We start from the raw sequence: 22,060 nt of genomic DNA, 5'->3' as shown, positions 1-22,060 counted from the left end.
TCAGAGATATTTAGAGACACCAACACTTCTGAGAAATCTAGAGGCCGGAAGTGAAAGGGGGAGGGAGGATCAAAGCTGCACCCCAGCGCCTGGGCCTGGGTCCCCCCCACTCCCCATGGTGCAGTAAGGAATGGCATGGCAGGCATGGGAAGGTGGAGGGGGCCAGACCCCTTCCCAGGGGGACGGGACGAGGTGGTGTGTCCCCTCCACCACTGCGCATTGTCCGAGTTCCAACCGTGTCTCCACTTCTATTTACTGTCCAAAGTCCCCGGGCCAGGAGATGCCAGGTTAGAGTGATCCGAGCACTCAGGACCCAGGCCTGGACCAGTTTCTTCTTTCCGTTGCACCCACCGCCCGCCCAAGTTCTCTGGTTTAACCCCTCTGTGTCCCTAGTACCTGGGCTGCTGCAGGAGCCAGAGCCAGCTCTTCCCACGTTTAACTGGTAACCAAGATTGGGGGAGGCAGGCGGGTGGGGGTGTTTCAAAATAAGGAGACCTTGGTTTAGGGGCAGTGGGGCCGGTTGGAAAGACGTGGGTAGTCTGAGCCTTGGGAGTACAGAGAGATGGTTCCCGGCAATGTCAGAGGTCAAACCGTCTGTGTTTTGTTTGTTTGTTTTGAGTTAGGGTCTCACTGTAGTGCAGGCCAGTTTTGAGTTTAGTTTGTAGCCTAGACTGGCCTCAAATTGTGGTAATCTTCCTGCCTCAGCCTCCTGAGTCCTATGCTATCTCTTAAGAAGGATCAGGACTCTGAAATATCTAAAATCTTTACCCTGAACTCAATCTGACCATCAGCCTCCATGAGAATTTGCATCTTATCCTGAGCCCCGGCTCTAACAGCAGCCTCTGCTCGGTCCCAGATCAGACTCTAGCTCTGGGCCCGTCATGGACAAGGATTTTCAAGACATCCAGCAGCTGGACCCTGAGGACAATGACCATCATCAGCTCCGCGGTGGTGAGGAGCCTGGCACTCGTGGGCAGAATCCCAGGAGAGAAGATCCGTTTTGGAAAGGCAAGTGTCAGCTTCCTGGGCTTTATCCGCACCCCGCACCGCGCTCCAGTGGCTAGCTCCGTCCCTCTGGGGTCTGCCCCTATCACTCCTTGAGCTGGGGCCAGTCCTTCTAGGTGTGAGCTGTGGAGAGCTGCTCTCCAAGGGCTGCGGGGGCGGCCGGGTGGGGACACCTGGAAGGTGCCGGTGGATTCCTCCTCTCCCATGCGCTGTGTGTTTGCCTGTGTGCCTGTGGGAAGGAGGGATGCAGAGCCAGCTGGGTTGAGGTGGGGAGGGAGGTGGGCACAGGGAGCCCTGTTTTTCTTATGCTCATGGTCTGAATCTTCCTGGAGCAAATCTTTCATTTTTATTCTTTTTTTTTGGGGGGGGGGTACCAGGGATTGAACTCATGACCTCGCACTTGCCAGGCAGGCACTTATGCCACTGAGCTATATCCCCAGCCCCAAACCTTTCTTTTCATTGAACTAAGAGAAATTCATAGAATATGCATCTTAACTATCTATTTACATATATGTATATTACACATACATTATTTCTGTCAGCTTCTCACACTAGGGAGATAATGCAACATTTGTACATGCGAGTCTGATTTATTTCACTTATGAGTATGTTCTCTAGATGCATCCCTTTACCTACAAAAGTCTCAAATTTATTCTTCTTTATGGCTGAGTGGTATTCCATTGTATAAGAATATCATATCTTTTTAATCTGTTCTTCGGTTGATGGGCATTTAGGTTGTTTCCAAGATGTTAGTTATTACAAATTGTGCTGCTATAAACATGGGTGCACATATATCACTATAGTACGATGTTTTTAATTCTTCTGGGAAAATACCCAGAAAGGGAATAGCTGGGTCAAATGGAGCCTCCAATCCTACTTTTTGAGGAATCTCCACAGTGATTTTAGAGTGGCTGCACCGGTCTACGCTCCCACCAACAGTGAAAAAGGGTTTCTTTTTCTCCATGGCCCCGTCAGCATTTGTTATTGGTGATGATAACCATTCTTTATGGGTGAGATGGAATCTCAGTGCTGTTTTAATTTGCATTTCTCAAATGAACAGTGACGTTGAACATTTTTCCATATATTTATTTGCCATTTATATTTATTCATCTGAAAGTGTGTTCATCTCAGATGCCCATTTTTGGGTTGGGTTTTTAAGTTTGGAAGATGAGATTTTTTTGAGTTCTTTATGTGTTCTCAGTAGTAATCCTTGGTCTGAGGAACAGCTGGCTAAAACTCTTTTCCCGCACTGTGGTTGTCTCTTCACTCTAGTGGTGGTTTCTCTGGCTGTGCAAAAGCTTTTTAATAAGATGAGATCCTGGTAGTTGATTATTTGTGATAGTTCCTGTGCAATTGGAGTTTTGTTCACAAAGTTTTTGACTACACCAGTGTCTTCCAGGGTTTTACCTCTTCTATCTTCCAGCAGGTTTAATGTTTCTGTTTTAATATTTAGATCTTTGATTTATTCTGATTTTAGCTTAGTACATAGTGAAAGATATGGGTCTAGGTTTAATATTCAGCATGTGGAAAGCCAATTTTTCCAGCACCATTTGTTTTTTGCTTTTTGTTTTTGTTTTTTTTTTGGTCTTTTTCATTTTTATCGGTACCGGGGATCGAACTCACGACTGCCTGCTTGCAAGGCAGGGGCTTATGCCGCTGAGCTAAATCCTCAGCCCCTCCAGCACCATTTGTTAAAGAGGCTGTCTTTCTTCCAGTGGATGTGTTTGGCACCTCTGTCAAGGATAAGGTGGCTTACCTTTACTAGATCTTGAAGCAGGTCCCATGTGGCTGGGGAAAGGTGTTAAAGTGAGAGAGGGCTAAGTGGTTCTAGGCCAAAATGCAGGAGCCAGGGGTGGAGGAGAGCACTCTGTGTGGGTGCTGGTGATGGAGCCTGGACTCGGAGCTCAGGGAAGGGGGTTGATGAGCCTGGGCTGGAGGAATCCCTGCATTCCTGGGCCGGGCAGGAGGATCTGGAGCTGGTGCTGAGCAGAGCGGAAATGGGCAGAGGGGTCGGTGTTCCACTGATGGCTTCTCCTTCCCTGGCGTAGGCTGGCAGTCTTTCCATCTGTGGCTCTATGAGGACAAAGGCCATGTCTGCCTTTGCTGTCCTCCGCAGCTTTTGGATCCACATGGTGTCTGGGACCATGAACCTTCAGAAATGGCTTTGGTGATTGCCAGACCTTTGAGAGGATGCAGGGTTTAGCAGGGGGCGTGGAGAAAGCCCCAAATTTCTGAACTTAGTAAGAGTGGGAACATGCTCAAACAGACTGAGGCCCAACACCGAGGGACCAGCTCAGATGTCACAACAATCACACATCCTCCTCCTGCTGTGCTGCCTCCTGGAGGAGTCACTGCGGAGCAGATTTGTAGATTTCGCTGCTGATTGCCTCCCATTGGTGCTTCCCATTTCCAAATTTTACAGCAAATTTGGAAATGTTTTGACCATTGTTTCCTCAAATATTTTTTTTGTTTCCACCCCTTTCCTTTCTGTCCGGGACTCCAGTTATGTATATATAAATAGCTCACATTGATCAACGACCTCATGGATGTGCTTACGTCCTCTCTCCCAGCTCGGACTGAGCTCAGCGCTTCACGTGTGCTGGACAAATGCTCTGCCACTGAGTCGTACCCCAGCCCATTTCCATAGATTTCCATCATTAGCTTCCTCATTGTGAGTTTGCCTGTTTCATCGAAGCATTGTGACCTTGGATTGGATGGCAGGTATTATAAGTTTTGTCTTGTTGGATTCTAGATATTTTTGGTTTGCTCTAAATATTCTTCAGCTTTTTCTTGAAAGTAACTTGGGATCAGTTTGATCCTGTGAGCTCTTAACTGTCTTAGGTTCAGACTCCTCAACTCCAGGAGTCTGCAGGGCTCTACCTCGATTTCCTCTCCTGCTCCCGGACCCGAAAACTTCTCCACGCAGTAACTTGGGGCGATTGGAAAACCTATTTCTTCTATTTCTTGTCTTTCAAGGGTCACTGTCATCCGGTGTCTTTGCAAACTATTGCATCTTATAGCTGTTTGCTTTTCATTTTGGTTGTTTTCGGGCAGAGGGTAAGTCTGGCTCCTGTGTGCTCATCTTGGGCAGAACATTTCTTTAACTTTCGAATGGCTCAGGTAGCACTTTACATGCTGCTTGTGTTATTGACATTTTATGCCTGAAAACATGGAGACACCAAGAAACTGAGTGATGGGCTCTGGATTTCTGAGCCAGCTGGTGGGACAGCTGGAGATGAGCTGACTTGGGGTTTACAGGTCACCAGTCTCAGAGCAGGGAAAGGCCCCTCTTGTGGGCAGTGCCGAGGGGCACAGTCAGGAGCTCAGCTGTGGGGTCTCAGGCTGGGCGGGGAAGTCTGCACGGAGAGCGCGGCAGGAGCGCGACGTTGCCCGTTTAGTGCTGCAATCACAGAAGACTTGAGATTGGGTAATTGTAAGCACAGAGATCTATCGGCTCACGATTCACTGGCTGGCAGGCTGCATCTCCCTCTGCTGAAGACTTTTCAGTGTGTCACCTCATGGTGGAAGGGCCAAGGAAGGCTGTCTTAGTTACTTTTCTCTCACTGCTGAGACAAAATACCTGACACCCAAGGTTAAAGGAGGAAAGGTTTATTTAGCTCACAGTCTGTAGAGGTTTCAGTCCTTATCAGTTGGCTCCACGGTAGAGTGGCGTGGCCGAGGGGAGAGTTACGGTGGGAGAAAGTAGCACCGCAACAAGCCAGGGAGACAAGGCTCTTCCGACCCTTCTCTGGTGTGCAGGATGCCACTCTAGGGCGGCTGTAGCATTCACAGCCTTGATGCTACCCAGGGCTATACCAAACCAATCGGTGGACTGATTTGCTCACCACACACCCTTAATCCTGAAAAAGCCCTGGGACTGCATGAGGCTTTGGGGTGACATCGAGACACAAACCGTAAGGGAAGATGAGAGAGACAGCCAAAGGGGAGGCTTTATGAACAGCTCACTCCCGCAATACGCATCAATCCATTCATGAGGACAGCCCCTTCCCATCGGGACCCCTCCCAACACTGTGCACTGGGGATCGAGTCTCCACACTTTCAAGGGCACACTTTACCCTCGGTGCAGAGGGAAGGGGTGTGGGAGAAGTGAGAGGCAGGGAGGCTGTGTTCGGTGGGTAGGACGGACATATCGGAAACAGCCTCTGCGGATCGAGATGGGGTTCTGAGTACGGCTTCTGTGGAGGCAGCTGACAGTCACTGGTGTGGAAGGGGTCTGGGTGGACACTCACAGGAGCAGCATCCGCTGAGCCTCCTAGGATTGGGCATGCCGGGATGGCACTGCCACGAGGGAGGGAGGTCCACAGAGTCGGTGTCCGGGCAGAGAGGAGGAATCACTGCACAGGTGGATGGCACAAAAGCGGGAGCTGAGGGCCGGGTGGGCCGGCAGAGGGGCGGGCAGTTCACGTGTGGTGTGTGTGAACCTGCTGCTGTGCACGTGGGTGAGGTGGGGGAATGTATGCGTCTACGGAGAGTTGTGGTGCATGCCTGTAATTCCAGCATTCTGGGGGCCTGAAGCAGGAGGATTGCAAGTTCGAGCCCAGCCTGGACAACTTAGCAAGATTCTGTCTTAGCAAAGAAAAAGATGAGTGTATCAGCGTGTGACGGAGAGTGGGAGGAGAGACTGCGTGTTAATGTGCATGCACGATGGTGGGAGTGAAAGCTGTGTGTGTGTGTGTGTGTGTGTGTGTAAGAGTGTGTGTGGTCAGCACACAGACTGGTCAGCGGGAGGAAGAGGTTGCAATGGGTGACTGAGGGCTGAGATTCCATGCTTCTGGAGGGGCCTGGGTTTCTGGGGTGTGGGGGACAAGGACAGTGGGAATTGGGGAAGGGCTCTGAGTGAGGACCTGAGAAGACCTGGGCTTTACTCTGGGGGGCCTCTGGGCTGAAGTAGCCCAGTGGATTTGGGGATGGATGGGTTGTCCAGGCTGGGTTCGAACTTGCAATCCTCTTGCTTCAGGCTCCCAGAATGCTGGACTTGTATGAGGGACACAGCCTTTGATCTCAGAGAGAACCCTGGGCCTCGCCTCGAGGGATCCCAGTCTGAAGGGACAGGGAATGTGGGAGGGCAGAGTCTAAAACCAGAGATGGAGGTGGTGCCGCAGGGGAAACCTTTACAGACTTCCTTTTTAGGGTGTGTGACTAGTGAACCCCGGGCCTGTTCCCCAGACCCCGCTGTCCCAGGTGTAACACCTCAGTTTTGCACCCAGCTGGTATATCGCGCACCATGTGAATGCGTGTTTTGGGCAGCGGTGTAGGTGCGCTTAAACACGTTCATTTGGGCCAGGGGTGTCAGTGTGTTTTCAATGCCTCCACAGTCAAAAACCATCGCGCCCCACAGCCCCGCCCTGGTTTCCTCCCCCGCCTGCGTTGTGCCTCCTCAGATGCCCGTGCCCTCCTGCTCCACTGCGCCTCCACCCCAGCGCCCTTTCCACGGATGCCCGGCCCCTGACACCCCCTCTCTCACAGAGCCGTCTGCTCCCCGGACCCTCCCGCAGCGCCTCTGCTCCAGGTTCCGCCTCAGTCTGCTGGCCCTGGGCTTCAACATCCCACTGCTGGTGGCCATATGTGTGATTGGGTCCCAAAGTGAGCGTCACAGGGCTGGCAGGGACGGGGCCAGCTGGGGAAGGGTTATGGGCACTGATGGGAACAGCAAGAGGGGAAGAGGTGGAGACGGCATGGGGCGTGTGCTGGGCCAAGCGGGTCAGTGCGGGTGGGTGAGGGAGAGAACAGTGCTGGCGGTGCTGGGGGTGAGCGGCAGGGCTGTGGGTAGCCTCACGCCCTGTCCTGTCCCCGCCGTCTCCTGACAAGGCTCACAGCTGCAGGTGGAGCTGCAGACCCTGAAGGAAGCTTTCAGCAATTTCTCCTCCAGCACCCTGATGGACATCCAGGCTCTGGGCTCCCATGGTGAGTGGGCAGCGCACGAGCTTTCTGGGCCCTGTGCTGAGTCCTCAAAGGGAGCGTGTTCGTGGGCTGTGGGGTCAGACGGTGACCGGGGACCAGGTGAGAACTCCAGCTGGTGCCCCAGGAGTGTGGGGCTGGAGGTTCCTGCAGGAGCCAAACAACTTTTTTAGGGGGCAGAGCAGATGACAAGTTGACGTCCTGGGGAGCCCGGCTGGAGAAAAAGCAGCAAGACCTCCAAGCAGGTCAGCGGCTTCCCAGCGAGCGGGTCTGTGTGTGCTGGGTGCAGCCTCGCCGTGTGTTTGGAGGTGTGTGGTATGTGCTGTGTGCGGTATGTGCCGTGTGCGGTATGTGCCGTGTGCGGTATGTGCCGTGTGCGGAATCTGCGTGTGGGTGGTGTAGGCAAAGCGTGCACTGTGTGTCTGGGGTGTGCACCCTTTTGCACAGTGTGTGGTGTATGTGTGTTGCGTGGTGGGGCGTGGGCACCTGCGGGCTCTGCGGTGTGGGGTGTGGTGTGAGCTTCCCTGGCCCACAGCGGAAGCCTTGTGCCTGGTCGTGGACGGGAGGGGACCTGCCGCTGGCACACTGCTACCCACACATCTGCTCCCCAGACCATGCCGCCTTACACCTCCACCTGAAGCACTTTCCCGTGGATCTGCGCACCCTGACTTGTCAGATGGCGTATCTCCACAGCAACGGTAGGGGTAGGGGCGGGAGCCTCTGGTCCCCTGTGTCTGTCCCTCCAGTTGGATCTCACCTCTCTACACCTTTTGGTCCCTCAGGCACAGAATGCTGCCCCGTTAACTGGGTGGAGCACGAAGGCAACTGCTACTGGTTCTCTCGTTCTGGGATGACCTGGCCCGAGGCTCGCAAGTACTGTCAGCTGGAGAACGCCCACCTGGTGGTCATCAACTCTTGGGAAGAGCAGGTGAGGCCATGCTTCGCAAAGCCAGAGGAAATCTCCAATGCAGGCTTCGTCAGGAGGCCTGGTCAGGCTTGCTTTTCTCTTTTAACCTAAAGAAGAGTCCAGAAGCAGGAGGTGGCAGAGCTCTGGAAGTGGCAGACTGTGCCAGCAGCCAGATGGTCAGAGCTGGCCGGCAGACAGAGCGCCAGCCTGAGTGACCTGGAGGCCGGGCTGACCTCTGGATGTGTCTGTTACTTGGGTTAAAGCAATCGAATGAGCGAGACCCAGAGTGCTCCTGCAGGGGGTCAGCGTGTCCCCCCCTGTCTCCCTGTGGCCAGGAGAGAGCCATCCTGACCACTCAAGTTTGGGGTGAGAACCCCTGGGAAGACAGGATGTTTTTGGAGAAAAGGAGGGTAATATTGGCAGCACTTCGTGACTACTTACTATGTTCTAGATGTTTTCATGTACTCCTGCCAAGCCTCACACCCTGCTGGGCAGGGGCCCTTTTTATCTCCACTGTGAGGAGAGGCCTCTAAAGAACAGAAATGGTGGTTTGTACCTAGCCATTCATCGTGATGGAGCCAGAGTCCAGGTCTGTCTGACCTCCTTGGCTCACGTGTCCAAATACTGCCCGCTGCCTTGGACGTGTAAGGTGTCTGGGTCTTGTGCTATGAGAATTTGAAAGAGCTGTAACGCAGATTCAGCCACGAGGTTCAGAAGCCAGGACTGTATTTGCTGAGCATCTACCCATGGTGCGCTGTAAGCGCTTCACATGTGAAGTGGTGGCAAACAGTTTGCTTTACTGATTGGGTTGAAATCATCAGTACTCAACTGATTTTGACCTATAAGACATTAACTTTGTGTCATCGGCCTAAGATTTCAGCCGTCTGCCACGTGGCTCCCGGGTTCCTAGCCGTTACATCTTCCTGGTAGATTGTGCGTTCATCATTATGGAGTGAATGCCGTGATTTGACCTCTAATGATCACTTTTATGACTTTAAGTGGCTGATTGAACTTCAGTAGCTTAAGGACAACCAAGAGTTTACATAACTTTGCACACGTAAGGTGAGGAAAAGGACACTAGTACACTTTTTGGGGTGTGATCTCCCCAAAAGCTATTCAGTCAATAGCTTTTAAGCATGTTTTCTCTGGGCTCTTTTGGAATCCTTCACGAATGCTGGTGACACACTGTTTACAGCAGGAAGTAATAAAGTTCTCATCTGTCCTTTGGAGCCCTGATGAGTCCCACGACAGTGCTCCTCCTCTGTCACTGTTATGAGTGGGTACAGTTCACTTTTCTCTGTATTTCACCCAGGAAGAGGAGGCAGTGAATGGTCCTACACAATTTTCTCTGACTGTGTAGCACAATTTGATTCCTCCCTAGTCTTCAAGACAGAGGCCTGGGTTTGGTGATGTGGATACTTTACTCAGTTTTTTTTTGCAGACAGATGAGGTGACTAGGGCAGCAGATTGCAGCAAGTAAAATGTGCTCCCCCCAGATCCCTTCCTCCCAGCGCTGTTGACGCCTCTATGTGTGGAGAGCAGTCTGCATGCACAGGAACTGTCCTAACTTTAGGACCCTAGAACTTAGGGATGCTGCTGTACCTGATTATGTCCTTGGGTGAGGTGACCCAAGGACACCTTAGTTATGTCTCTACAGAGGATGAGTGGAATCAGACATTTCCCTCCAGATGGAAGAAAGAGACCTTCATGTGGTATCAAAGGGGATTGCAGAATTTCTGCTTCCTCCAGAAACTGGGTGACCGCATCTTGGCCTACTAAACCATGGGACTTAAATCTCTAGGAGTAGAGATTTAGTAACTGTAATATCTGTAAGAGAAACCTATTTGGAAGGCGTTTCTGGGAAGCTGCCTGCAACCCTGCCGGCCGGACGACTGGGATGCCCTCATTCTCAGGGCACCCTCCTGCCTGCAGCACAAGGCGCCACAGCCATGTGGCCAGGTCATGACGGAGGTCCATGCCAAGGGTCCTGGGAACCCCTGAGCCTTGGCAAACCTTAGGAAGTGGCAGCTACCCTTAGAAGCAGGAGCATCCAGGGCAGAGATATGGAGAGTGAGCGAAACAGACCCTTAATAGGTCCTGTTGGGGCAGCAGGGCAGAGACTTCAAGAGATGGAGGTTGTGGGAAGACAGGAGAGGCCCGGAGTTAGGGGGGCGGCTTGAGGGGAATGGAATGGGATGCGAGGCCAGGGCTGGGAACCGAGGATCTGGGTTCACGGCCTAGTTCACGGCTTGGCTCTTGGCTCCAACAACTGCCCTGAGAAATATGAATCACTTAACGGTTTCTGAGGTCTGCATTACATCATTCTGGTGAAACACTTGGCTCATGAAGCCTGCCTAGGAGAAGGAAGGTGCAGGCGGCTGGCAGCTCCCCACTGTCTTTCCAGAAGTTCATCACACAGCACACAGAGCCCTTCCACACCTGGATCGGCCTCACGGACATCGAAGGCACCTGGAAGTGGGTGGACGGAACCGAATACAGGCACAGCTACAGGTGAGGGGCCTCCCTCCAGCGTCTGGAACGGCCACTGGGCCTTCACCCCTTCCCGTGCACCCCTGGGGGGTCCCCCAAGGCCCACACGCCTCCATCCTCTCCTCCTCACCTCCCCACTTCCCAGGCTGTGCTCTGATGGCCTGGGGATGGGGTCCCCAGCTGCGGCAGGGAGGGCAGACCTGAGCTCGGCTTTGCCTTCTTAGGAACTGGGTTCTCTCTTGGCGAGACCACTGGCGAGGCCGAGAAGTGGGCGGAGACGAAGACTGTGTTGAAATCTTGTCGAGCGGCTACTGGAATGGCAATTTCTGCCAGCAGGTGAACCGCTGGGTGTGTGAGATGCCTCGGAACAGCACTGGCTAGGAGCCCTGCTCCAGCAGGACCCTGGGCCCGGCCTGCGCCAGCCCAGCCCTCTCCTAAGGATCTCTGGGAAGCAGCAGCACAGAGCCCTGGCCGCGGGGAGGGGCCGAGGGACCCGGGGAAACTGAGGTCCTGCTTCTTGCAATTCATGTAATTGGTGTCATTTTCATCCTCTTCAATGGAGGAGGAGGAGAAGAAGCAAACACTCGAAACTCCGCATGGTCTGGTTATTTGGAGTTGGGACAGGAAGGGAGCAAAGAAAAGGGAGCAGGGAGAGCTTGGAAGGAGAGAAGCCCAGTTGCTTGGCGGCTGCTCCCTGCTCCCAGCACCCAGCGGGTCCTCAGGGACACCAGGTCCCCAGGGACGCCGCTCAGGGTCGGGGAGCAGAGCTTGGAGCATAAACACTCCGCGGCTGGGACTCCTGAGAGCTGGGGGGTCACCTGCCCCCCAGGAGCTTTCCCTGCAGCTGTGGCTCTCTCCCCGCCCCCCAACTGGGTTGCAGGGCATCCTCCCCTGCTCCCACCCCCTTAGACTCCAGAGAAAATGTTTCTCCCCAGAGAGGAGGCTTGGCTTCTTCTGAACCCTAAATAGGTTTAGACCCATCACCGGCACAGAGCGTCACCAGCAACTCCACAGTGGGCACACTGCCCTCCTCGGTCACTTAGAAACTGGCCTTAAAAGGATCTTTAGGCAATTTCATTTTAAGCTGTTTTTTTTTTTCCAGTGCTAAGGATGAAATTTGGGGCCTCTCCTATGCTGGACAAGGGCTCTAACACTGAGCTACATTCTTTGCATACTGAGCTACATTCTTTGTGTCTCCAAATTTTAAGTTACAAAGTAATGCACACTGTTACAACGTTTCAAATGCTCCCGCAGGCCTCTGCACCCGCACTGGGGGGTCCACATAGCTCGCCCTTAATCTTCCGATAGTGTAGAGGAGTTAAGAGCATCTATTTTTGTCTGCAACAATTCTTATTTAATTCCTGACTCAGAATTTGAGTAAATTATGGCTGATTTTTGATTTTTTCTTTTGGTTTTGATTTTTGAGTCAGGGTCTTACTCTGTAGCCCAGACTGGCCTCAAACTTGCCATCCTCCTGCCTCAGCCTCCCAAATGGCTGCGATGACATCGTGCATCATTGCACCCAGCTATGAAATCAGTGTTTTAGTTTGTACTTTTTTCCCTACAGCTGGGGGGAGGTGGACCTAAATTTTATGAGGCCTGAAAACTGAGGTGTACACAGTTTTGAGAATCCTTGTGTAGGGAAAAATACAAAATAATGAATAAAAATTTAGCATAAACATTACTATTAATTTAAAAATGACAAAAAGCCAAAGGCTACCATAAACAGCACAAAATTCAGAAAAATGGTTTTTTTTGACAATCTTCCAACATGTATCTAAAACTGATCTCCCCCTCACTTTTTGCTTATATTTGGCAAAGACTTGGAATGTCGCTTTTCATGGAGAGAGGGGAAGACGATGCGGGGCCGGCTAGCACGGTTCCCTCGGGCCTTCGGGTGCCCATGGGCTCTTGCCCCACCTTTGTGCCCCCCTCCACCGGGGCACAGAGAATCTGCTCAGCGGATAACAAAAGTACCCAGAAAACCATGCTTTCTCTGGGGGACAAACTAGAGACACGGACACGACATGACCCGCATGCCTCGGTTCTTGGCTGTAGCCAGATGTATTTCCAACCAACCTCTTTCCCAAACAAGCCTGGAAAGGGGACGTTGGGGTGGGAGGGGTCAGGGCGCTGAGTGTGGGGGAAGCAGCCTGCACCTGTCACCCATCGCTGGTGGATCAGCGACATCAATGACTGATCTCTACCGCAGTGCAGTCCAAGTCCGCAGTCAGAACACCCCGGGGTCGTTTGCAGGGAGATGGAAGCACCTGCAGCCCGCAGTGCTGCACGACAGACATCAGACACACGAGCTTAAGTGTCACACGGTTTTCCTTACATGAGAAGCTCATATTACAGTGAAAGCCAAGGGACAGAACAGGAAGAGGAGATCTTTTCCAAACGGTGTCAGGAGGTGGAGGGAGGGGAGGAGGGGAGGAAGACTACAACGTTGAGCTGTATCATGTACACCCACGAGGGTGTCCACCGCCGGGCACCGCAAACAGTCCCGAGGAAACACAGAACCTGAAGCCGTGCTGATGTCTCGTGGAGCCCTGCTGGGATCTCACTGTCAGGGAGCGACGGCCCAGGCGTGCCGTGGAGTGTTCTCCAGCTCGAGCTCCGTTAGGCTCACATGAACCACTCTGTGCCTGCTCACCGCCCTCCAGCCTGTGTCCCCGCTCCGGCCCGGGGAGGTCCCGTACCTGAAACGTCCTGCGCCTGCTGGGCAGCTGCCGGGCCCTTCTCTTCTCTCGGTTCGGGTCGTCTCTTGCTAGGATTTGTGTCTTCTTTCTTGGTATGAGGCTGGTTTGGCTGGAGCATCCTCTCTCTTAAAAAATCTGTGTATGGAAAGAAATGAAAAATTTAATTATTACTAATTAATATATTATTTTTGTCTTGTTTAAACTTTTTTTTGGCCGGGCGTGGTGGCTCACGCCTGTAATCCCAGCTCTCGCTGAGGCAGGAGGATCGTTGTGAGTTTGAGACCAGCCTGGGCTACAAAGTGAGCTCAAGGCCTGGCCGAATTGCATAGAGACCCTGTCTCAAAAAAAGACCAAACAAACAAACAAACTTTTTTGTCATACTGGGGATAGAATTCAGGGCCTCATGTATGGCAGGCAAACTGTTCTAGCACATAGCTAAAAGACACGCCCAGTCTCTCAAGTTTTTATTTCTTGACAGAATAATTGAACACAGTTACAGGGTGAGATGTGATGTTTTGATGCAGGTATATACTGCGTGAAGATCAAATCAGGAAATTAGCATATACATCATCTCAGACATTTATCATTTCTTTGTGTTGGGCTTATTTAAAATCTTCTAGCTATTTTGAAATGCACAGTAAATAACTGGTAAATATAGTCACTGTACTGTGCTGCAGAATGCTAAACATCTCATTTACCTGTGCTTTGGTGTGGGCTAACAGGTCCCTCTCATCTCCCCTCCCGCCTCCTGAGCCCTTTGTGACTTTATCTCTACTTCTATGAGATCAGCTATTTTAGCTTCCATATGTGCATGAGAATATCAGGTCTTTCTGTGCCTTATTCTGTTTAACAAAAGGAGAAACATTTTTTTTTTTGATAGACTGACTATTTGGGAAATATAAAGCTCCAGGTCAAATAGCTCCATCTATCTATCTATCTATCTATCTATCTATCTATCTATCTATCTAGTGAATTTTTGACACAGGAGCTCGCTTCATAGTTCAAGCTGGCCTGGACTCACTTTGTAGCCCAGGCTGACCTCAAACTCTCAGCGATGCTTCTGCCTCAGCCTCCTGAGTGTTGGGATTACAGGTGTGCACCACCGTGCCTGGCCTCGCTCCGTATTTTCTAGTTTTGATGTGCTGTTAAGGTGTCCAGCCCTGTCTTTTAGACTGAATGTTTTGTGTGTGAATCTCTTTAATCCAGGGGGTGGTGATGGTTTGGGACTGATGTGTTCCCCAAAGCTTCGTGTGTTAAAAGTTTGGCTCTTTACCCATGATGCTATTGAGATGTGATGCCCAGACCCAAAGCAGTGAGTGGGGCCAGCTGCTCATGGGTTGGTACCTTCAAACCTGTCGGTCAAAAAGCCCTTCCCTCTTTGTAAGTTAGTTCCCTGATTCTCTCAGGAATTTTGTTAAAGTGATGGAAAACCGGCTTAGAAAAAGGGACTTTCTTTCTTTTTCATTATAATCAGGCTTTCAGTATACCTCCTTTTTTAAATCTGGGAGAGTGGAAGGGGATGTGGAGAGAGAAGTGGTCAGAGCCAGGAGGGTTCTTCCGGGCCATGGTGAGGATTCTGCTCAAAAATCTGTGGGCCGTGTCAGCCCTACTTGGTTCTCCAAGGTTCTTGTGGAAAACCTCAGGAAAATGAGTGTCAGACAACAATGATTGCTTGTGTCATCTCAAGAATATCATACAGTGGAGTCGTAGAGTAGGTGACCCCTTCGAACTGGCTTATTTTCTCCCAGCACAACCCTCGAGAGGGTTCCCTACATGGATGCATATGTCTGAGGTTCATTCCTTTGCATTGCTGAGTAGTATTCCACAGTGTGAATGTACCAGTGCACCAAAAAAAAAAAAAAAACCAAAAAACAAAAAGAAAGAAAGAAATACAGCAGCCAACACAGCGTCACAATGGTCACCTGCACAATGGCAGGTGCTCGTAAACCTGTCTTTAACTAACAGGCCCTGAGGTCCTACATGGTTTTACTTCCCTGCTCACTGAAAAAAACCGGGTTCCCTATTCCACTAGGATTTGTTTTTTTTTTTATTTTTTAAAAAAGGAGATTAAGATAAAAGAGGACATAACAACAACACAGGTCAGAACAGAACAATTTAAGCAACATAGTGTTTCACCACAAGATAACACGACAAAACAGTAGCTACTATAGTGTCTCTTTCCTTGAAATATTTGAGTGTAACTTCATATACTATAACATCAAACATAACAAAACAGTGTAAAACCGTTCAAGAGAATGAAAGTATTACAGGGTATTTAGAACCAACTAACAGGAAATGAAAAAGGTTTCTATATGATCTCCTTGTCTATAAAAATTTTTGTTTATACTATCACATATAATAAAATCCAGTAAGATACAACATGATAAAACTGATGGAGACAGAAGAACAAAAGCTTGGTGGGACTTCAAAACAAGATGATACTAAATCAGCACTAGCTATTATATTGTCTTGTTTTCTTCAAAATAGCTGTTCCTACCATCACGGACAGTAAAATCAAGCAACCCAGAATAAAACCATTCCCACTAATGAATGAAAACATTGTAAGGCTTCAGAGCAATATAATGGGGAATCATGATTACCACATACTTTTATGTATTCTTACCCTTTCTTACACTAGGGAAACTATTTGGTATTTATACATGTGAGTTTGATTTATTTCATTTATAGTATGGTCTCAAGCTGCGTCCATTTATTTATAAATATCTCAATGTGATCATTCTTTATAGCTGAGTAGTACTCCATTGTATAGAAATACCATAACTTTTTTTTATCATTCCTCAGTTTATGGACACTTAGGTTGTTTCAAAGATCTGGCTATTACAAATTGTGCTGCTATAAACATGGGTGCACATATATCACTGTGGTATGATGCTTTCAGTTCTTCTGGGAATATGCCTAGAAGTGGAATAGCTGGGTCAAATGGGACTTCCAGTCCCAGCTTTCTGAGAAATCTCCAGACTGACCTCCACAAAGGTTGCATCAGTCTACATTCCCACCAACAGTGCAGGAGAGTTTCTTTTCCTCTCCAGCATTTGTTGTTGGTGGTTTTCTTGATTTTGGCCATTCTTTCAGGAGTGAGATGGAATCACAGTGTGGTTTTAATTTGCATTTCTCTAATGAGTAATGATGATGAACATTTTTTCATATATTTATTTGCCATTTGTATTTCTTCATCTGAGAAGTGTGTAATCATCTCAGATGCCCATTTTTGGATTGGATTTTTGAATTTTGGGGGGCTAATTTTTTTCAATTCTTTATATGTTTTAGACAGAAGTCCTTCATCTGAGGGACAGTTCACTAAGATTTTTTCCCAGTTTGTAGATTCTTTTCACTACGCTGGAGATTTCTTTTGAGGTGCAGAAACTTTTTAATAAGAACTGGTCCCAGTTATTGGTTCTGGGCAGTGTTTCCCCTGCGGTTTGTTTCTGTCTCACTGTGCAGCCCAGGCTGGCCTTGGACTGTATTTATCCTCCTGCGCCGCCCTCCCGGGGTGCTGGAGTTACAGGCTTGTGCCTGCCGGCCGGTGCAGTAACTGTGCCTTGCATTTCCCGGGGGCTAACGAGGTCTCCCTTTCCATCTGCTTGTTGGCTGTCTGCACATCATCTTCAGGACCTCTCTGTGCTGTTTGCCATTTTCTAATGGGGACTTTTAAATTGTTGGGTTTTCAGAACTATCTAGCCCAGCCATCAGGTATTTGTTGGATCGGAGGACTGTAATATTTTCTCCACATCTGTAACAGAGTCTCATTTCTGCCAAGACCATCACGATTACTACTTGGCAGGTCCAGTTAAGGAACTGAGCAGTGTGGCAGGACCACACGACCCTTTCCTGTTTTTATAGCAGCGTGGCTGGGTCCCTAAGCTGGGAACGTTGTTGTCGTGGCGATGTATTTAAAGCCGACAGGAATTGGAGGCAGTGAGTCAGGACCAGAAGTGACCAACAGGCCATCACTGACATTATTTTGCGGGGGTTTTTAGGTGCAGTGAAACATTGAACTTTTTCTCTGCACGGGGCAAGGGAGGGCGGTGCTTTGTCACACACACACCACAAACGAAAGTGCCTTCAAAGGAACTAGTCACAGGCCCAGTGGTTGTGTCTAGAGGGCGAGGGAGTCATCTGGCAGGGCAGCTGAGTTGCGGGTGTGTGCTTGTGTGCGTGTGTGTGTGTGTGTGTGTGTGTGTGTGTGTGTGTGTGTTGACAGGTCTCACCCTGTAGCCCAGGCTGGCCTTGAACTGACTATGTCGCCCAGGCTGGCTTCGGATTCATCCTCCTGTCTCAGCCTTCAGATTGCTGGCATTACAGGCGTGTGCCACCACTCTGGGCTCTAAACTGTGGTATTGTTGAGATCTCCATGAACTGCACTTAAGAAGTACATAAAGAGTTTTAGTGTAGGTCGTGGATGTGCCTTGGAGCTTTGTGGAAATTACAACAAAATAAACTTACCTCTGCTTCTTGACCGGGAACTCTGAAGACAAACCCTTGACCAAGCCCGTGTCCCTTTTCACCAGCTGATTGGGCTGCGCTGGGGAGTTAGGCAGGGCGAGGGAGTCAGAGGACTCTGGAGCCCAGATGTGGGGTCCGACCCTCCTTCGGAAGTCCGCCTGGCAGAGTGGGGCTGAAAGAAGCCTAGTGTGAGCTGGTGTAAGTCAGGGAGAAGCCCAGCTTCACGAGCCTGCCGCGGAGCAGGGTGTGGGGGGCCCTGAGGCCCTGCCCTGGGCACTCGTGGGAGGCCATGAGGGTTGGCCTGAAGGGCACCTTAACCCCGGGCCACCACTGTGGCACCAGCCTGTGTCCCTGAATCTGCTCTCCTTTGCCCTGAGGGTCGGAGAAGCGGGCAGGGCCCTGTGCCCCAGAGGGAAGGGGGGTGTCCTGGCTTCTCAAGGGGCAGCCTGTGAGGTGAAAATTCGCTTGGAAGTGATTCACTAAGAAGTGTTCTGAGGAAAGCCAGGCGGTGGGATGGAGAAGCAGGCTGCGGAAGAGAAAGGCGGTGGGTGGGGCGGGCAGACCCAGAAGCGGACTGCGAGGTGAAGATTCCTTAAAAGCTGTTCGTTAGAAAGAGTTTTCAGCAATTTCAAACTAAGTGATGCACTGGTGCCGTGGTGGTGGCCACTGTGCTGCTTTAGCCCAGGCCCACAGGAGAGCAATGGGGATGACTGAGGTCACAGCTCAGAGTTACGCTCTTAGGAACGCGGGAGCTGGCACCTCAGTCATGGGTTGACAGCAGGGGTGTGCACCCCGGGTGCCCACTGTGTGCCCAGGGGACGAATGAGGGCCTTGGTCAGATGGAGAGACACGGATGCTGGCTGTGAAGACAGACCTGCAGGGGAAGCCAGAGAGCAGGGAAAGGGACCTGCAAGGGTCCCAGCTGAGCCCGTGGTCCCTCCACGGCAGGTCCACCCCAGCCAACCCTCCCTACAGCTCCGGGGGGTGTGAGGTGTAAGTCTGGCTTTAGCCTGGACTGGAATTTTGGGACCTGAAATTAACACTGTTACTACAGCCGAACGTATAGGAAAGAAATGCAAAATATTCACTTAGTAACTGTGTTAGCGTGTCATTTGGGGTGCTCCCTCTGTTCCTAATGTACTGAGAGGTCTTTTAAAAAGAATCATGAAGGGGTATTGAATTTTGTCTAATGTTGACTCTGCACAAGTTGACCCAATGCTGTGGTTTTTCTTTATAGATTTCTAATATACTAGATCATATCACTGGTTTCTGAAAATTTAGCTAGACTTGCAGTCCTGGCATAAAATCCACTTCATTGTGTCTTATTTTTAGACTCAAACCGCTAATATTTTGTTGACAGTTCTGTGTCTATGTTCATGTGGCGTTTGGTCGGTGCTTTCCTTGTAGTTTCTTTGCTGAGCAGTGGTGGTGACCCTGCGGCCGTGGCAGGCCCAGGGAGCCCTCTCAGTCAGCGTACCAGCCAGGTCACCGGCAGCTGAGCATCAGAGGTCAGCTGTTTCTTTCTAAACTAAAACCTCAGCATGCAGGTTTACTTGTAGTGTGAGCAGTTTGCAGTGAACAGGTGGGTTTGTGTTGCAATGTGCAGACTCGGTCTCTAAGTTTCATCATTAGGGTTACGGTTAGAGTAGGACTAGGGTTAGGGTTAGGCTGGGGGTTAGGCTGAGGGTTTGGGCTAGGGAAGTTGCTAGCCTAATAACTTCAACTGGGAAATATTCCTCCCTTTTCATGTTTTGGAAACACTTTTCAGGGTTTGTAATATTTCACCTTTAATAGTTGATGGCATTCTCTATACTGTCTGACCTCGAGGATTCCTTTTTGGAAGGCTGTGAAGTTTGAATTCAATTTCTTTTTTTAGGGGGCGTACAGGGCATTGAGCTCACCACCTGGCCCTGGTCATGCAGGAGCTTATTCCACTAAATCTTCAGCCCTTTCTTTATAGGCCTTTAATTTACTTATTTAATATGAGCGTTTGTATTGAAAATTCATTGAAGTTCCTGACATTTTACGCATACAATTTTTCATCATGTTCCTGTAATTTTCTTTAGGGTTGGCAGTAAAAATTCTCTGTTTAATTCTAGATGTTAATAATTTGGGTTTTTTCTATTTCAGCCTTGCTAGTGGTTTATCTATTGTATTGATATTTTCAAAGAACTAGTTTTTTGTTTCATTGATTTTTTTCTACTGTTCTTTTTTTCACTTTGATTGATTTCTGGTATGTTATTATTTTTATCCTTTTTTTGCAAGATATTATATTTAACAGGATATATTCTGTTTCTTTAAATTCTGAATGACGATTAAAATCATGCCACATTTTAAATGATGTCTTATTCGTACCATATTTTTCTTTCTCTTTTTTTTTAACATTTACTTTTTTTCTTTCTTTCTTTCTTTCTTTCTTTCTTTCTTTCTTTCTTTCTTTCTTTCTTTTTTTGAGACAGGGTCTCTATGCAGTTCAGGCTGGCCTCGAGCTCACTTTGTAGCCCAGGCTGGTCCTGAACTCGAAACGATCTTCCTGCCTCAGCCTCCCGAGTGCTGGGATTACAGGCGTGAGCCACCACGCCCGGCTACCATATTTTTCTTGCACAATTTTTTTTTCTTACATTGTTTCTTTTTAGGGCTGTATAATGTGCTTTCTCCTAGCATATTTTTAAACTATACTATGTATTTCCTGAGCCATCCCTTCCACAGCTCTCCCCCACTTCCTCCTCAGAGCTGGACTGAGGGTTCTCTGGAACTGCACTGAATGAACACAGCTGTCATCTAAACTTCCCTCGATGGTCTGACTTGTTCTGGCTTCCTGGATTCTGTATCATCTATCTGGTTTACCCCCTGTGTTACTGAGTCCATCATTAGCTTACTAAAACAGGACCTGGTAGAAACTTTGCTACATGACTAAAGACACCTTTCTTAGGTCTCCACATCTGAATGAGTAGCTAATGGTTGGTCATATTAATTTACACTAAAAACAATTTCCTCATGTTTTGAATATTACACTGCTTTCTTTAGTCTTTCTTTAGTCTGATGTTAGTGTAATCATTAAAACTTTGTAGGGAAGCTGTTCACCTATTTCCTGAAAAGTATTTCAGATCTATTTTTGTTAGATTCTTAAATTTTCTGAGAATGTTACATTGTCTTATCCTTTTAAAAAAAGGAGAAAAAAGAAAGTTTTAACACTTGACCACCATTTGAACCTTTCCAGTTTGAAGACTTAGAGAATTCTTTCATTATTAGATTTGATCATTTTCCCCTCCATTAGGAGTGGCTGAGGGAGGGCAGGGACACAAGGAAAAAAAAAAGATACACTATTTCCCTCTCCATTAAAACTCTTATAACTTGGATGTTGGATATTATTGTTTTGTCTCATTTGCATCTGTATTTTGTTATATTTCCTTCTATTTTTAAAAGCTCTTAAAATTTATTTTAAAGGGAATAAAACCAATACAAACAAACTAGGGTAAGAGATACAGGCCTAAAAAATTACAAGATCAACAATAGTTACCATAATGCCTTTTGATGTCTTGAAAATAGTTGCAGATAACTTTGGGCATAGTCAAAATCAAACAGAAAGAATAGAAACAATAAAAACCAAACAATGAATGCAATAAAAGACTTCAAAACAAGCCTATAGTAGATCCATTGCTATCATAATATACCTTGTTATCTTTGAAATAGCTGCTCCTGCCATTGGATTTGACATAAACAAAACAAAGAGAATAAAACCCAACCCAATGAAACAATCAAAATGATACAGAACTTCCAAAACAAGGCCATAGCAAGTCAACAACGGCTGCAGCCCTCAGAAGGAGACCTGCCTACATGCCACACTGCTACCGCGTCCTCTGAACCCACAATCAGAGCCCCGGCCCTGGCCCTGCAGGGTTAGGGAAGCACCACAGCACCAAGGCATCCAATTGCATTTCACCTGCACAGCTATCACCACAGCTGTGTTTCTCCAGAGAAGCCAGTTGCTTATGGCGAAGGGTGGGGGATCACTACTTCTTGTCTGACAGCCCGCGCACCAGAAGGGGCCGGGGGCCGGCTGTGCACGCAGGGTGCTGGTTCCCAGACTGGGTTTGCTGGCTGATGTGTCCATTGCTCTCTCTACCCCTGGTCTGTGAATGGCGCTGAGCCCCGGGCAGAGGCTGGGGTCTGCTTATTTCAGTCCGGCAGGGGTGCGCTGCAGTTGGTCAGATGCTATTTTTATCTTTTGAGACACTGTTTCACTATGTAGCCCAGGCTGGCCTTGAAATCACAGCGATCCTCTTGTCCCAGCCTGTCAGGTGCTGGATTACAGCCACGCACCACCATACCTGGCTTGCTCTTGTGTGTGTTATTTCCTTTTTTCTCCATGTGTTGTTCTCTTTTTTAATTTCTCAATGTGGGAGCTCATGTTATTATTATTATTATGTACCAGGGATTGAACTCACAACCTTGCACTTGCCAGGCAGGTGCTGTGCTGCTGAACTATATCCCAGGCCAGGAGCTTGTATTATTGACATAGACCTTTCTTTTCCTTAATATGAACCAGTAGTGTTTCAATTCTGAGAATTCC

The 22,060-nt window shown here is 49.0% G+C and overlaps 1 protein-coding gene and 1 long non-coding RNA gene across 3 annotated transcripts; one reads left to right on the top strand and one right to left on the bottom strand.

The window, feature by feature from the left end:
* The first annotated feature begins 241 nt into the window (after positions 1-241).
* Asgr2 (asialoglycoprotein receptor 2) lies at positions 242-10,914 on the top strand. The gene is made up of 9 exons (XM_013148764.3): positions 242-442; positions 857-1,008; positions 6,493-6,609; positions 6,835-6,930; positions 7,098-7,169; positions 7,536-7,622; positions 7,707-7,852; positions 10,236-10,342; positions 10,546-10,914. The coding sequence occupies exons 2-9, from the start codon at positions 882-884 to the stop codon at positions 10,700-10,702; spliced, it is 909 nt and encodes a 302-aa protein (XP_013004218.1). The 5' UTR covers positions 242-442; positions 857-881; the 3' UTR covers positions 10,703-10,914.
* Positions 10,915-12,424: 1,510 nt separating this feature from the next.
* LOC106026852 (uncharacterized) lies at positions 12,425-21,649 on the bottom strand. 2 transcript variants are annotated; one of them, XR_010045102.1, is made up of 3 exons: positions 21,431-21,649; positions 13,024-13,158; positions 12,425-12,606 (listed from the first exon to the last, which is right to left on the bottom strand). It is a non-coding gene; the product is annotated as an uncharacterized LOC106026852 (long non-coding RNA). The 2 variants fall into 2 exon arrangements; XR_010045103.1 differs by lacking the exon at positions 21,431-21,649 and adding an exon at positions 17,488-17,571.
* Between the last annotated feature and the right edge of the window lie 411 nt (positions 21,650-22,060).

The sequence above is a fragment of the Cavia porcellus genome, unplaced genomic scaffold, assembly GCF_034190915.1.
Source record: "Cavia porcellus strain 051 isolate PalLab524CR breed Dunkin Hartley unplaced genomic scaffold, mCavPor4.1 scaffold_32, whole genome shotgun sequence".
In the NCBI taxonomy this organism is placed as follows: domain Eukaryota; kingdom Metazoa; phylum Chordata; class Mammalia; order Rodentia; family Caviidae; genus Cavia; species Cavia porcellus.
Note: the sequence above shows the minus strand (reverse complement) of the source record. Positions and strands in the feature narration are given on the sequence as shown.

What these genes read in the sequence shown, in the direction of transcription:
- Asgr2 (XM_013148764.3), top strand. Translation starts at nt 882, where the DNA reads ATGGACAAGGATTTTCAAGACATCCAGCAGCTGGACCCTGAGGACAAT. An exon ending in CCAGGCTCTGGGCTCCCATG is followed by an intron (nt 6,931 to 7,097) that starts GTGAGTGGGCAG and finishes CAACTTTTTTAG; the next exon opens with GGGGCAGAGCAGATGACAAG. An exon ending in TCAACTCTTGGGAAGAGCAG is followed by an intron (nt 7,853 to 10,235) that starts GTGAGGCCATGC and finishes CTGTCTTTCCAG; the next exon opens with AAGTTCATCACACAGCACAC.